This window comes from Lonchura striata, chromosome 15, assembly GCF_046129695.1.
Source record: "Lonchura striata isolate bLonStr1 chromosome 15, bLonStr1.mat, whole genome shotgun sequence".
NCBI classification, from domain to species: domain Eukaryota; kingdom Metazoa; phylum Chordata; class Aves; order Passeriformes; family Estrildidae; genus Lonchura; species Lonchura striata.
The window spans coordinates 13368002-13385318 of record NC_134617.1 but is presented as its reverse complement, the minus strand read 5'-3'; the positions used below and the strand labels follow the sequence as shown (position 1 = coordinate 13385318).

Genomic DNA, 17317 nt, shown 5'->3' with positions numbered 1-17317 from the left:
TTTGAAAGGCAAGACAAAATACATTCAGAGTATGGATTCCCATGATCTGTGCTTCAGTTTATAAGGGAAAAGTAAAATGCTTAGGTTTTGTTTCACTTTATTAAATTTAGTTATACACCAAGTACAGACAAACCTGCAAACCTTCCTGCAAAGGTTTTATCATTCATCAGCCACACACAATGCATTTAGCACCAAGCTGGATTGACTTTATCAGGCACAGATCTCTTTTATAGAAAAGAATAAAAAGGCATTATTCTAACTCAGTTATGGTTTGAACAAAGGCGCTGCTGCTTGCTTACCTAGGTGACCTATATCATCTAAGTTTTCTTTTATAAAACTAATAATTGACAAACTGAATAATGTGCTGTAATGGAGTTCTTGTTAAACAGTTTCATCATTTCTCTACTAGATGGAAAGGCTCATGATTAAATAATAATTGAAAAATCTTGTGGTTATTTTGAGAGGTTTTTTTTTTAAAAAACTCTCCATGTTGTGACCTTCACACAGTGATGTAGATACAGCTGCAGGCAAAAGCTCTTTCCTTAGGATTCAGGAAAAAGGAAGATCCCAGCTAACCTCAGCAGTTTATGAACCCAGCTGCTGCAGTATTTTCCTGATAGCCTTAATTCATCAGCCCATATTTCTGTTTTCCTCAGTTTCCTGGCTAAATATTGGACTTCAATTCCTTGGTCTCAATTCCTGTTTGCCTTATAAAACTTGATTATGAGGGGGGCATTCATATTATCCAAAAAAAACCACCATGAAGAGAGAGACTGCAAACAAAATACAGCTTCAGCAGGCCCTTGAATGGGATATGGACAAAAAGCCCAATGATTCTGTGCCAGAGCAGGGCACAGAATGTGGGACTGGAGTCGCCCCAGAGGCAATGGAAAATTTTCCAGGTGCTGAAGCCCTGACTGAAATGAATAGGGGAGAACAGTACGGACATTCATGGTGTAAGACCTCACCTCGCCATATCCAGGGGGACTTTTTGGTTTTGTTTGGGGTTTTTGTGGGCTTGTGTTGGATTTTCTGCTTGTTTGTTTTAACATTCCATCCATTCCCCCTGCAATCATGAGTGCTAAAAACATCAGTATCTCTAGGAGGATGAAACCTAAGATCCTGATGCACATCTCCCAGGTCAACACTGATCTGAATGGAAAATCTAACAGCTGCCCAAGTGCTGAATGTCAGCTATGAGCACCTGAATGTCAAGATGGCATTTGGGTTTGCTCTTTTAGGCCACCAAGGCAGAGCTCCATCCTTAATTTCTAGAATATCATCAAGCACTTTGTTCCAGATAGTATTTATCGAGCTTTTTCAATATATACCAGACAGTGTAGCAGCAATTCATCACACCATCCTGACAAGCTATACTGCAGTCTTACTGGGTTATATTAAAATTGCAACAAATGTTTAAGTTTTTAATACTGTTATTTCATATTCCTGTCTTACACAAGGCTTTAAAGTTTACCAGTACTACATATCCACTTTTTGTCCTTAACCCCATCATCTAGACTCTCCCTGCACTGAATACATAAGCCATTTACCTGGACCAAATTGAGTTTATGTGTAGTTAAGTCTTTAAAAGTCATTCCTGCTAGTCAATTCCCTCATTAGGAAACCACTTCCTATCAGAAGTGCCCTCAGGTTTTGAGAGCACATCAAAATTGGATCCACTTAAGCAACTGAGCTTTGATACTGCGCTTAATGACTTTCTAAATTTGTCATTTACAAAGTACTTTACAAGCCTTCCTGAAGAAGAGCTGAAGTCTGCCCGTGCAGGAGCTCACCTCCCCAGCTCTCCTCCTTCAGGAGCCTCGGTGATGTATGACGTGTGTGATGCCATTTTCTGAGTGGATGACATTTCATTTCAATCCCAGCATTTCCTTGGGACCATCTGGCCACTTTCTCAGCGAGGAACAGATCGCACAACTGTGACAGCTCTTCCTTCTCCTCTCTCAGATCTGTGCCTCCTGTTGTTCCCCAGCTACCTGGGTCACTCTGGGAGAGAAACAGCCACAACATTCCCAGACAGCTTTCCCTACAGAAACCAGCTCTCCACTATATGCAAATCTGCATCTTCCCTGCTGTTCCTTGTACCAAAATATCGATATTTTATCCCAAAATTATGAAGGCATATTATGTTTCCCACACACAGGCAGTTGATGATGACACAGACCTGTTCCAACTGCATCACCACTATTTAAACATCCCCTTTTAAGAAGGTAAGCATTTCCTGTTGGTGAAAGTGAATATTTCTTGGTGGGGAACTTTTAGCAAGCGATCCTAATCTCCCACTTGTTTAACCCAAACAGAATTCTGGGACCAACAACATAAAAAGCTTTTACTTTCTACTCCCTTACAACTCAGACACATTAGCATGCATACAACAAACCCAAAATAGTCTCAAGAGTAGAACCACAGTGTTGCTATAATCTTTCCTGCAAATTATGAAGTGTGAAATAGAAAGCTGAAAAAAAAATTAAAAAATGAAATATTGATAACAACATGTCAAATTTACAACAGTAAAAGTAAGAAAATAAACTCCCTGGCTGTCATCTGTCTGATGCCTTCTTGTAAACTCCTGTGATGCAATAACATCTTTTCTATCGTAATTCCAAGTTTGCTATTCAGCAACATCCCAGGAAAAGCTCAGATTATACTGCTCATAAAATTGAAACAATGGTACACTGGGAGGTCAGTTTGAATTATGAGGTGGGATTATGTTTTGATTTTAAGATTTACAGATGCATTTGAGAAGTTACTGTAGGAAATTGCCATTGAAAACTTCACAGCAGGGAAAAATAGAAAAAAAATATAATTTGCCTGATTTTTCATAAGATTCAATCAGAAGTACAACACAAATACAGTTTTTCATCTTTTACCTTATAATTTTTCCAACTTTGTTTTCTTTTTTCATGACACTCTTTCATTTAGTAAGTGATATGCACATAAGGTATTGTCTGATACTCAACTTTTAATTGCTACAATAAAAAGCACCACCAAAGCAATATAGAAAAAATAATAAAAGTCACTGCCACCAGTACATCTAGAATAGCAAACACTGATGGATATTGAACCTGAAAATATCAGTGCAGCACATTATCTATTCCATTATATACAATAATGGTACTAGCAAAGAAAGTGTCAAGGGAACAACTATGTACCAAAAAAAACCAAAAGTCACCAACACCATTTGTATATTTTTCTCTTTCGCAGCAGGATCTAGATTCACATCAAACTGAAAACCCTCCTTCTGGGTTCACTTTGAGCCAACGAGTTCATTTCAGCACTCAAACCAAGATTTGCCCTGAGTTTACATCCTATGTTCCATCCTCCTTTCCTCTACCTAAGATTACCTTTTCTCTTCTCTGTTATTGGTCTGTTCTGCTGTTCACTCCCATCTGCCTTATGTCACTTGAATTTCACTGCTTTCCTAACAGCCTGTAACTGGTCATTCAACAACAGTGAAGCCAGAAAAAGAGAAAATTGCAGATCTGTTGCAAAAAGATTCTGTATATAAATGCTACTTAATTATGATCATTCTGTTTTTCATGTATTTTTAAACTGAAAGTTACCTTATTTTACAATGTTTTATATTTTTCAGAAGAACATGATTTTCAGTTCAACTTTAAAGAAAAAAAAAAAAACATAAAAAAAGCAACCCTGAAAGAGTAGTTACTTCAAGGTCACTACCTAAACATGACCAACCCCTATGCTTTACTCTGGAAATAGAAATACTGTAGGTTTACAAAAGAAAAAGGCAACTGATGAAAAAAAAATCCTTTTGAAAAGTTTGCCACGCTGTTTCAGAATAAATAGTTACAAGATTTAATCAAAGAAAAACTAAACATTGAGGAACTGTGCTCTATCCCCTATAGCTCACACCTTGCATCCCCACAGGTGATTATCTCCAAAGCTGGCACATGACATCAGAGGTGATCTGCATTTCTAACTGTTCTTTTATAATTGCATGCATCAAAAAAAAAAAAAAAAACCAAAAACCAAAACACCAATTAATTTACTTAAATCTCACAACACAGTACATCATGTTGAGTAACAATCTGATGACAGATTTGTGTTACAAATTCAGAATTGATCTGTCTAAAGAAGACATTGCCACATCTAGACAGCAGCAAAAACTAGAAGATACAGTAAGAATTTAGAGTCTAATTAGATTTCTGAAAATATAAGTGTTTGTAAAATATCAGTAAGGTGTTTGGTGAGGAAGAATTTCAGTATACCAAGTAAAATATGGAACTTAATGAATTTCCATTATTTCAATTTACCTATAAGCATTCCAAGCCTGCTAATATTTCAAGGTTCACAGCATTCTGGTTTATGATAAAATTAAATCAGACTAAATCTACAAGCGCAGAAAATGGTCACAAGCGTTGTGAATGGATTTAAAAGGGAGCAATTTTTTGAAATTAAGCTTCCTCTGTGCTACCTGGAAATAACAAAATACATTTATTGATACAAAAAATTGTGAGAGGTATGGTTTGTTTGGGTTTTTTTTTAAGTTGAAATTGTGATAGGATCTCAATACTTAAAAAAATAGTCATCTTTTAGAGATGTAGTACTCTTTCATGACCTTTGAGTTGTATCAGGGAAAAAGCTTTAACAATACTTTCAATAAATTCAGAGGTGTAAGCATAATGAGTTCCCTCTAATATTGCTAGGCATAAATGAGTAAAGTCTCATGCCATGTAATGTCTTGCTTTATGTTGGTATCCTGCAAATATGAACCCATATCAGAGTACAAATTTCTCTTGAAATATAGATTCTTGTTACTTCCTCTCAGGATGAACACCTAGCAGGTTATTGATCTGCTTCTGAAGGACACAGTGCTTATTATGTAGAAAACCACTGCTGGGCACAAGTGTGAGAAATTAATGATGGTTTTGTAAGTGTCCACACTGTGGTGTTGAACCAGTGGGGCAACTGTCAATCTATATGATAATGTATCCCAAAACTTCATAAAATCAGTGATGTGAAGAAGCATTGATTTTTGAGCTAACCAGGGTTTGTGAGAGAGTAAGGCTAAAAAGTTTACTGAAGTTAACACTTCTGTGTACACAGCACCTTGTGTGCTGTTTTTTTTAAAACAACCAAACACACAGAAACCCTACTTACAGAAACCCAAAATGAATTCCACATACTGGTGTATTTCTTGCTTGCTGTTTGATCATGTTGTTCTTTCTCCTATTAATACCATTGTTAGAAACATGAAAAATGGATGCACTGCACTGTATTTCCAATTACTGAATAATTCACTTATTATGGGGAAGAAAATGAAAAACAAGTGAACAGACTCATTCTTTTATCAGTCTGTGACAGTGTGTATATAAAAGTGGGTTCTGAGATCATTATGTTTTCTTAGACAAAAGGTGTGACACACTGCTGCCACTGAAATGGAGAAAACCACCTGCACAGAAGTGAATTCCTGCTGCAGCACTGAAGCCCAACCATTCCATATTGTCAGAATTCTATTAGTCAGGACTTTTATTTGAAATTATGCTCAGAAGCCTTAACAAAACTGTACTAAAATCAATGGAAGTTGTCATATTTTCTGTGAACGGCATTATTAAAAGGAAAAATCAATTAACTGCTCGCTGATCCTTTTTAAAACATGGGCTTCCTTGTACAAACCATTATTAGTAAATGCACATTCCCTCCTTAGTTTTGATGAAGAAATGTATCCTGCTATGGCTATGGAGAGGATATATTACATGAAGATTCAATTTAAATCAACAAAAAAAAAAGACTGTTGTTACAAACAAAATCAATTGCACTTTGCTGAACTTCTTCCTATCAACATATAAACTGTAATTTTGCCGTTTGCTTTGACAAGCAGTAGCATGTGTTTCCAGAGCCTGGCACACCCACTTTGCTGAAACCAAGACAACTGTCAGTGAATACAGGGAGGAGCCCAAGATAAACACCTACAAAAATGCTCTTCTGGGAGGCACCCAACACGTATCAAACAGAATTCTATCCCTGGTGTCATGCTGCTGGAACAGTTGTTCTGAGGGTTGATGATGCTAGGGAGGTTCTTCTTCACCTCCTCAGAGTGACAAGATCCAAACCCCTTTGTTTCTATTTTAACTAAGCTGAGTTTACACTTTCATCACCCTATAGGATGAAGGACAAATTCCTGCAAATCCTTTTTTACTATTTTCCCTCTAAAGTTCTTTAGACCTATGAGCCCAGAAAATTCCCCAGGTAAGAACTTTAGGGTGATCCACGCAAATGACCTGAATTTGGATATGTGCACCTGAGAGGACAGTGCAGAACACAGGAGAGTCAGACTCTACCCCTGGCACACTCTTCAGCCACAAGTGACTGGTGCTGTGCCCAAAGTCTCATTTCTGTGAGACTTTAAATGACACTAAACACAAGCGTTCTGCCTCAGCCCGATACATAGATTTGCTTTCCAAAAGCTCCACAATACCAGTATTAAAAGAGCAAAATAATTGTTTTTACAACTTCAAAACCATGGAAAAAAATACATAAAATTAAATCTGATTGTTATGAGCTAGCATAATTGTTACAGCTATCAGCACATTGTGGATTATTAATATTACTTCAAGCTGTGTAGAAAAATCACATATACAAACTATTTCTCTTTGTAAATTTCTTTCTGCTTCTCATCATTAAGTTTAATTTAAGATACTCGGAGCACAAACTTCTGTGACAGATTATGGCATGAAAAGTAAATTGTAAGATAACACATAATATCTATCATATGATGCACATATAATAAGTTTCCTGATAGTGATGCCAAAAAAACCCAAACCAGCTTTAGTCAAACTGAGAAAGTGCAGACTTCACCTTTGAAAGCAGAGTGGTGTATTTTTAAGTAGGTTAGGAATAGTAGAATAGGAATACACTGAAGGCAAACCCTACCGTTCTCCTCGTCTGACTTGTTCTCGTTGTCGGAGTCGGTGAGCGTGAGAGCCGAGTTCTCGCGGCTGGACAGGCCGGAGCTTCTCCTGGATTTGATGCCCCTGCCCCAGAGCCTGATGGCGTGCTCGGGGGACATCCCTCCCTCCGTGTCCGAGTCGTTGTCCGAGCCCGTGCTCAGGGAATAGCCCTGGTGCAGGATCCCGATGTCCGAGCAGTACCCGCTCCGGTGCGGAGACGGCTCGCAGATCCCCAGTTCTGCAAGGGTGAAGTTTGTTCCTAGAAGCACAAGGGGAAAAAAAAATAAACATTAAGTCATTAAAAAATCTAGAGGATTTATTTTCAGCTTGAAAATATCAGATCTCTTTTTAATTTTACGCAGTTCTGCTGTATACTGATGAATTACTTACAGAAATTTCTGGCGCACTGGTCTAGCAAGACTTAAATACGTTCAATATTTTCAAGGTTAAAATGGATGAAATATACAAAACAAAGGTAGGAAAGGTCTCTAAATTCTAGACTACTCTTTTGGCCCCAAATAATTATTCACTTAATTATCATAAACCTCATGACAAGTGCAAATGACACAACCTGCTTTAGTGTGTATGTAACCTTGTATTTGTGGGACAGAGCATGAGCTTTAAAGTTATGCATTTGATTACTCAAAAAGAGATTTTTTTTAAATGAAGCTAATTTTCACAAACACAAGTCTTTCACAGAGATAGTGAAAGAATGGAAATCCATCAATGAGGTAACATGGAACTTTGTCACCAATTTTCTATTCACATTTGGTGTAACTGCTAATTTAATATCTGCTAAAGAAACCAAGGTAGACCTTACATTGTAAATGTTTGCTTTTCCCTCCATATTCCAGAAGAAAGAATTAATCAATACCAAAATCAGGAGGTCATTTGGTTTAAAGGCAAAACTTTCTGAGACGATGTCAAAACACATGACCTTTAGCAGTTAATAACGACTCAGTGGACAAAATCTTATACATTTTTAAAGCACACTGAGTCCCCCAGGGTTCTCAGAAAATCCAGAATTGCCGCCTGATTTCTGCTTATGTACTTGTTTCCTACAGTAATGAACAGGGCAGTAAAAAAATAAAGGGAAATATTCACTGGTCTCTAAGGCTTTCAAAGATTTTGAAAAGCAAAGTAATTTGAGCTTCATTACATTGAGCTAAAAACAAAAACCAGACTGAAGTTGCTGGCAGTATAACTGCCAATTATTTAACTAATTTCTTAATTCACAGGGAAACTAGATCTGTAGTCTGTGTTTCTAAAACAGTAGTTTTATTTTGTCCAAAATCAGTTTCTATTTTTTCCTCTTCCTCTATATATTTATATATTTGTCAGAATGAAGCTAAACAATGGAAGTTCATACACTAAATAAAACACACAAATAAGTGTCTTCTATTAATAAAGACAGTAACTACATTTTTTATTTTTTTAAGTATTAGAACTTCTTTCTCAGGTTAGCCAGGAAAGCTCATAGCATTTTAAATCCATCTGGTTCCCCTTTCTGTATCAGCTCTCTCCAGTCTCATATTTAACTGCCAAAGCACATTTTGGATAAAGGGTGCATGCACACATGTAAAGTGCAAAACTGGGGCCCGGTTTAAATTTATTCCTGAAGCTCATCAGTTAAAGGAAGGGGATGGATTTCCTCTGGAAGCCTGAGCGATGTCCTCGGGCAGCAGTGAACAGGCTGGGACGTGGCTCTGCCACCCTGAGGTCAAAGAGCCCTGCAGTGACACCGCGGCCACAGCGCCAAGAGAATTCCCCCCAGACAATGCTTCTCAAGGAATGGAACGTTTAGTGGCAATGCGTAAAAAGAATATCAAAAGGCTGACATTAAAAAAGCCAGCTTGCTTTCATCAACACCAAATTAACCCAAACCCTTCTAGTTAGGAGCATATTTTATCTGCCTTCTAATATTTAATGTAGCAATCAGAAATTTAGTGGTTTAGCCAAAAGCAAGGAACTCAACAGTCCTAAAAATGAGCTTCTCAAGTACACTTCATTCTAGAGATTTTCTGCTTGTTGCTGTCTTTTTGCCCCTTTTTTTTTTTTTTTTTTTTTTAATAAGTGAAGAGTTCTAGCATGACAGATAAAGCTACTGTTAAGGAGAATGTAAACTTTAATCATGTGCAATTTCAGTAGAAGATATTTAACAGAAACAGTATGACTGATTAGTTTTACTTCAGCCATGTTAGCAAACTTATTAATAAAAAGGTCAAAATCAAACCAAAATGAATATTAAAAATTGACTGAACTGAATCATAGTAGCCCACCCCAGGTAGACTAATGTTGACATTAGATACACATTAAAATTACTAAACTCATAATAAAAATGAAGTTTTTCAAATTTTCTTGTTTTCTAGTGGCACATCTACAAATACACCAAATTATGAATATATTAGCTAAATTAAGCTGTTGTACATACACAGTAAAACATTTTGATGATATTCGGTGGATTTCAACAGCCCTTACAAGCCCAGATGATTTCACTTTGATTAGCATCCTGTTCTTACTTTGCCTGAGGAAAATGTTATAGGCACTGAAATACACTATTCGCAAAACTCGTTCACCCATTTGAGTTTTATTATCTGGGAACATGGCATTTTCCAGCAACTGACAAAATTTAAAAAAATTGAGAAGTGGATCATATCAAGACCACAAATGGAATCAGCCCCTGAACCTCTGGGAAAGGATTTTCTATGCTGCTTCTCAGAAATCCCTTTTATAGTCTTATGACCTGATGGTAGACATGAAATATTCTAGAAATTTCCCCATCTAGTAAAGACATGTTCTTTGCTGGTAGATTTTAAATTAGTTTTATACACTAACTTTTGGCATTTGTTTCTGCAAAATATTATTTGAGACTTTTCTGTAATGCAGCATATAGTGGTAAAATAACTTGTGCTTGGATAATAATCTTTTCACATCTACATACATATATAAAAGAGGTTTTCAGACATGTATTTTACATCCAAAAATATAGAAATGTATCACTATAATTCCTGATAGTTTCGTAGCCCTTCATTTACTGTAAAATCTGAGGAAAGGAAGATGGAAATACTACAGTTATATTCTCTAGACCTTTTCTTATTCTGGACCTTGTTCTCCTACATGCCTTGTTTTCCTAAAATGAAACTGCCCACATGTCCTGAATGACATATAAACTGCTTCCACTAACATATTCTTCTCTCATTTACTCAGCCATTACTGCACATTAAGGTATTAATGCCATCAGCAGACCACCAGTAGACCTTGCATATTTACCCTTGTATATTCACATAGAGGATAAATAACATCTGGATGCACAGAAATAATTTGTCCGTAATTCACAGAATAAGCTGAGTTGGAAGAGGATCATTGAGTCTGGCCGAAACCATCACACCCTGTGCCTGGGAGCATTGTCCAAACACCTCCTGAACTCTGCCAGGCTCGTGCTGTGACCTCTTCCCTGGGGTTGCTCTTCCTGTGCCCAGCCATCCCCTGGGTGAAGAATCTTTTTCTAAAATCCAACTTAAACATCCCCTGACACAACTTCAGGCCATTCTCTCAGGTCCTGTCATGGGTCACCATAGAGAAGAGATCAGTGTCTGCCTCTCCTCTTCCCCTCACAAGAAAGGAGACCTTCTGTACCCTGCTGTGTATGGAATGAGGTCTCTCCTCATTCTCCTCTTCTCCAAGAGGCCAAGTGCCCTCAGCAGCTCCATGGATTCCCCTCAAAGCCCTTCCCCATCCTGGCTGCCCCCCTTTGGGCACCCTACTATTACTTTGAAGATGAAGTACAGTCTCATAAAAGATGGAGAAACACCTGAGTCATTCCATATCCACTCAGGCCACCAGAATACTCCGTGTGGAATCCTGATGACAAAGTTCAGCAAGAACAACTCAGGCCTCCTTGCCTCAGTGCCAGCACAAACTACAGCACTGATGAACTGGAGAGAGGAAAGGCAGGCACAGCCTGGCCTGGGCTAAAGGTTTAGTGTCTCCTTCAAGGAGTATCATCCTTACAGCTCTACTGACAGTGGGACCTCAGGCATGGCAAGACTTTGGAGACAAGCAAAGGCAGCAGGGCCATGGTGCCGCTGCTTGCTATGCCCTGGCAGTCAGACTGCTCTGCTGTGTGCCCACACACAGAACGCTGCCCCACAAGCCAAACTGCACTGCCAGCATGAGCAGGCAGGCAAGGCTGGCACCTGACAGTGTGAGACAGCATCCCCTACACCCGGGGCTTGCAGAGAGCTGAGAGGAACTGAACTGCCCCACCCTGGAATGTCACTTGCAAAGCAGGACTGAAATGTGCAGGCAGAATCCATTCTTCCACACTAAAAGCTTTTTTTTGGATTCTTGTACCATCTACTGCTTTGCTGGTCACACTAAGAGAAAAGAGTTGGATAACGTTGGATCCTTATTGGTGGAAAAGAAAGAAACTTCTTTCCCTTGAAGAACACAGCACCAAAAATAGAAAGTCACAAGGTTTTTGCTTTTTCACATGAAACAGCTTAGCAGTCTCCATGCTCAGTCCCTTCATCCCTTCCTGCAGAAACCACTAGATGATTTTCATTAAAGGAAGGCAGTTAAACCCAGCTCCTCCCTTAAGGTGTACATAATCTCTCATACAAAAACAGATCAGCAGCGTTCTAGTTTAGCAGAGTAGTATAATGTTATGTACTTGATCATCATTGCCCATAATCTACACGCTGTGAATAGTCTGTCAATAGAATAGATGTTTTCCTTTAAATGAGGACATTACTTCTATTATCTCTTTAGTGCACTTCCTTGTACAGAAATTTACTCTTTCAGTTATTTAGGATATAAACACTTACTAACCGTGTTGAATTCAATGATGTACTACTGTACTCATTATCCCTGCTAAGCCTAGAAAGCATCACCATTTAAGCAAAGGTTACTTTCACCTAACCCCTAGGCAAAGGTCTCATTTGGCTGATCACAAACTGCATTTATTGCCCTTCTGAAGATTAATCTAATCCAGCTGCGATCGCTACAAGATGCCTCAGAGGAAGATCTCTGAAATGCACAGATAAGATAAATTTGCCTTCAACATGACACCAAGTTCAAGAGTGGGCTAAGTCTAAAATCAAAAGAATAAATATAACTCACAGTCTTTGCTACTACAATCAGTTACAGAAAGTAAGAATAAGAAAAATATATTAAGATATTCCATCCTTTCTCAAGTTTTTGTTATATTCACAGCTATAATGATTTTTCTAGCAGGAGTTCCACAATTTAGGTCTAATCTCTGGAAGAGGTCTCTCTTTTTCAAAATCTCTGATGCACACTTAATTTTGCTCAGTTCTTTATAAATTCAGTCTGCTTTAGTCCCTTCTTCAGCAAACTGACTAGAAGCAGCAAACAGAAATATTTGTGCATGTTGCAATGCATGGTTTGAATGTAAAGTTCATTTCCTAGTTTCTCCCATCAATGACAGAAGAATTCTTTATCAGTCTTTTATAAACTGCCTTGCTCCTTTCTGACGGAGATGCTGGGCTGCTTTTGGCTGGGATAGAGTTGATTTTCTTCTCTGAAGCTGGAATGGGGCTGTGAGGGTCCTGCTGCTGCTGAGCAGTTCTTACACAGAGTCAGGGTGTAAGAGCTCTCTTTTCCTCTCTATCCCACCAGCTGTATTTCTGGCATCACCTTATGGAGATGAACCTGATTTTGATGATATTCTGGCTTAGGGAAAAGTGTACATGTATGGCTTTCTCCTCAAGTGCTGATGTTGATTAACGACAAAATCAGATTTGAGAGGACAAGAGGATGGAGCAAGGTAGCAAACATGACTATTTATTATCTATCCCACACAACCCACATGGAAATGCAAACCTTCAGGCTAACACTTTACTTTCTTAGCCAATCTTTCCAACTTTTCCAAGCTCTAAGGAATTGTAAAAGAAGTACAGCTTCATTTATTATAAAGGGATGTGTTATTCCTTCCGACTGTCCTCTCTCAAACCTGAAGGAGATGGATGTGTGCAATTCTGTAAGCAATTGCTCTGCTCTCCTCTGTGCTTCACCCTTCTGTGCTCTCCCTGGGTGCACTTCTCCTCCTTCTCCCTGCTGATTAAGTGCCAGCAGAAAGAAAACCCAGGCTGAGCCTCCCCTGTTATTCTGTGTGTGGCAGCAGAAGGCTGGGAAAGCCCTGCTCAGTGCTGACCTCGCGGGCCAGCAGCAGCTCCTGGGCACACCTGAGAGCTCCCAGCACTTCAGACTGCAGGAAATCTGCTGGATTTCAGCAGAGATGCACAGACAGACAGAGGGGAAAGATTCCCAGGCTTGGAATCTCCCACTGAACGCATGGATACCTTGGTTTAACCAACACGAGGGATTTTCTCCAGCATCCATCTCAGAACCAGTCCCTGTTGAGTCTCCAAACAAACCAACCCCAAGAGACAAAAATTCAGTTCCTGTTACTTTTTCCTTTACAAGCAGCACAGAAAGAACAGATTGTGAAGCCTCATGGTAAATCATGAAGTTCTTGTAAATTCCCCAGCCCTGGTCCAAATGCCTTCAAAGTAATAGCAGGCTTTGGAGGTGGTGGTTTGGATTGGCTTGATTGTTTTTTGTTTGTTTGTTTGAGTTTTTAAAATAGAATTTTATGAAAAAAATGAAAAAGAGAGTGTGTATTTTCTATTCCCGTTCCTGAAATGGAACAAACTATGGAATAATTTTATTAAATACCTGTTTCCTTTTAAGAGAGAGTGAATTTATAAATAAAATCAATCACAGAAACACAAGAAAATATTAGAAATTTCTGTGTACCTAAAGTGATAGCTAGCATAAAGAACACAGGAAGAATTATTTTCAATCTGTTTTTTTATGTTTACCAACCTGCTCAACACCTGATACTGTCTCCTGCCACACAAACATAGTATTTTCCTATAAAGGAATAACAGCTGCAGCTCCATGGAAAATGCAAACTTGGAAAAGTAGTCAGTTTTAAAGATAATATAAGGAAAGAATGAAGTGCAATCCCAATAGAGGATAGCTACCATTTAGTATCTATATTGACTATGCATGTTTGCACTCTTAGGCTCATTTGGCACAAAATAGTACAATAATTATACCATGGTCACATGGTTTCAAGTCAGTTTTCACCAGTAAAAATATGTAATTTTCATTCTAGTCTAACTCAGAAGATTTAGGTCTGCTGCTGTTAAAGTATTTTCAATTGTGTAAGAAAAGGACAGTGAGTTTTTCCTGATTTCCAGTTGACTCTCTCTCTCTCTATATATATACACAAACATATAAAGTAATTTTTTGATAAAATGACTCTATAGCTGTTTATCTTCACTGATACACTATACTGAGTTCAATTATTAAGAAAAAGCTCTACAAAAATCTGTAGTAAACAACCACTGGATAAATGAGCCGTTGATACTTTGCTGAATTAATGTAAAGCCTTTTTCTTATTTTTATACTCTTAAATCAAGATTTTAAAAGTGACAAAAGATAAACCACTATTCATGACTTGATAAATAAGCTGTGCTCTCAAGAAGCAGCAGAAGTCAATGGTAATAAGCTTTCATACTTCCATGACTGTTTAATTGGGAACTCTCAAAAAACCTGAATCAGCTGCCAACACAGACAAAACCTTAATTGTTTCTCTCTACCTTGCTTCACGAGCTGGGAACACGGCTACTCTATATTTTATGAGGGTCCCCAGGCACATATAAAGATTCCTGAGCACTAGCAGCTGTCAGCTCTTTAGTCACAAGGTGCTTCTTCACTGTAAATACCATGTCACTTAGAAATAACGGTAATGTAAATTGTAACCTGTACAGTAGAATAAAAAGTTTAAACCATTATTCAGCTGAGAACTTGTGTTTATATTCTGAATGACGTTGCTCCTAACATGTTTCAGAAATGACAGAGATATCAGCCTTTAACTCTACATTTCTAATTCTACTAGGAGCACCATCAGTAGACCAATATTAATGATTTTGAGGACTGAAAAAATAATTCACCTAAAATGAAGAGGTTCCAAAATAAATCAAACTTATTAAACTGAGAACTGCATCAATTGAAAAAGTCACATAAAACATCCACATAAACTTCATGCCAGACTTGAAGAATAATAAAATAATTTGAGCACTATATTTTGGAGTAAAAGATAAATATATTACAATCAGGTATCAAGGGAAGCAGCTCTTTGAGAAGTTTACCTACAAACAACCACATCTTTTATTCACCAATTGTCTTCATTTTATGAGATCAGGAAACATCTGTATTTATTTGACTGAATTATAAACTGCTTTCAGCTTTTCACTTTTAATCCTAGCTAAATAATTAGTTATTTTCATCAGCCAGTCAGTTGTGGTATTATGAATGAATCAGTTGGCACCACTCCAGATGACAACTGGTCCTGAACTTTGCTACAGACAAAATACCAACCCATATTACAGGATTTCTTTCATTCTACCAATGACTACTGCTTGCACACTGCACATAAAATCCCAAGCACACAAACACAGTGATCTGCCTTGCTGGCACATCCAGAGCTCGCAGGGCTACAGCAGCAACACTGCAGAGCCACCAGCTCCACTGCTGGAGCTCACTGGTCATGCCAGGCATCTGAGGACCCATGGAGGAAGAAATATGATCTCCTCCCATGCACCTCTTTTCCTTCCCTACCTCGCAGTGCTTTCCAGGCAGTCACAACAGGCTGTTGTTTGATTTGTTTGATTTTGTTTTCCTGTCCCTGTGTACCCACGTTGAACACCAAGATTTCAGCGGGTTGCACTCAGCAGTGCAGGCACAGGCTGTGCCAAGGTTCTCTTCCCACCTCAGCACCCCAACTCCCCTTGGTTAATGTAAACTGCTTCTCTATTTCATCTCAACTTCTCTGTGTTTCCGTGGTTTAGAATTTCAGCAGCAGTGTTTTAATTTAGACTACTTTTCCCTTCTTCAATGAACAGTAAAGTGTTCATTGTGTTATGTGCCAATAAACAAGTTACAGATTCTGTTTATTCAAACTTTTTGCTGTTTGAAACTGTCTTTGTTCTATAAAACTCCATTGGAACAATAGGGCCAGTTGTCCCTTCCCTTTCACTTTTGTCTCAGATTTGAAGGACTGCCAGCACTGACTTTATTGGTTAATAACAGAGGGACATGCAAGTGTGCCAAAGAGTGAGTCAAGCTCCTACAATCACTCTGCATTAAGTTTAACAGGTGGCAGTGTGCGATCCCCTGAAGAGGAATTATCAAGATATCTCAATTAGAACAAAAAATTTGTCAAATAATATTTTATGTATGGGAAAATGTTGACCCTGATTTTCACAAACTGACTTTAAAAAGAATTATTTTCCCCCGCTAGATCTAATATTCTACACAAGAACCAGTTGTAATTAAAAAAATACTACACTTGTCTGTCACTTAGTTTTGCATTAAAAATTTTTCAGCCTAACCCCAAAATCTCTGTGAGGCATTATTTTTAAGAGATAATACAGCAAATACTACAAAATCAGACCAAAATTCAGTTGGTTTGAAAGAGAGTTACTGTGCAGGCTGTGTTATCTGACTATTTTTAACACCCGCGTCATCTCAATTGCTAAGTGCCTTTACTTGCTTCATAAGTGCCTTGCAGATCAGGTGAAATGATAAATTCACATCTCACTGATAAAGGTCAAGTATGCCTAGGCATCATACGATTACATTATTATTTTTTTTTATTTATCATCATCATCATTATTATTTTTGAGTTTGCAGACTCCAATTACAGAACTCTTCGGATTTAGCAAGAGAGAGATTAGTTTGGATTATTCATTAATCCTCCCACTAGTTCACACTTTTCAGCCTACCAATATTTTGCAAAGAAGTATTTTAGGCTAGTTCACATAATTCCCTTTCTGTTATATGGGTGTCACAAGCAGCTCTGAACCTAGGATCTTTGAAAGGGAGTATGGAGTATGTAAGGACAGCAACGGAGAACAGGGATGGGAAAAAACCCTCTCTGCAGCTTACAGGACACCTTGGATGAGAGCCTGTCCATTCTGCTGCCAGACTCTTCACCCATGATGTGAATACTGACAACAGCTCTGCCTGGTGCTGGTGGATGTCCCTTGCCTGTGGCCTTGCAGTCACTCTCTTATCAGAAAAAATTCTGTTTTTAATTACGGTGTGATAGGGCACATGAGCTAAGCTGGCCGGTGGCTTCAGGTGGCTTAAGCCACCATGACAGGCTCTGGATATTCAGATTTATCCGTCACTTTCAGACTGATGAACTCTGATTCGGCTGAGCATGCCAGCACCTCTATTTAAATTTCAGATTTGTGGTTCTCAAAGGCATTTGCTTGTTCTATTTTCTCTTTTGTTATCTCTTTAAAGACTTCAGAACAGAGAACAGGCATACATGTCACAAAACTACCCTT

General features: G+C 38.3%; 1 protein-coding gene across 1 annotated transcript in view; it reads right to left on the bottom strand.

The window, feature by feature from the left end:
• The window catches only part of TENM2 (teneurin transmembrane protein 2), a 616146-nt gene that overhangs the window by 439445 nt on the left and 159384 nt on the right, over positions 1-17317 (bottom strand). Inside the window, exon 4 of the mRNA XM_021528631.3 lies at positions 6913-7188. Coding sequence (XP_021384306.1) covers positions 6913-7188 — 276 coding nt within the window. The remainder of the gene's footprint in view (positions 1-6912; positions 7189-17317) is intronic.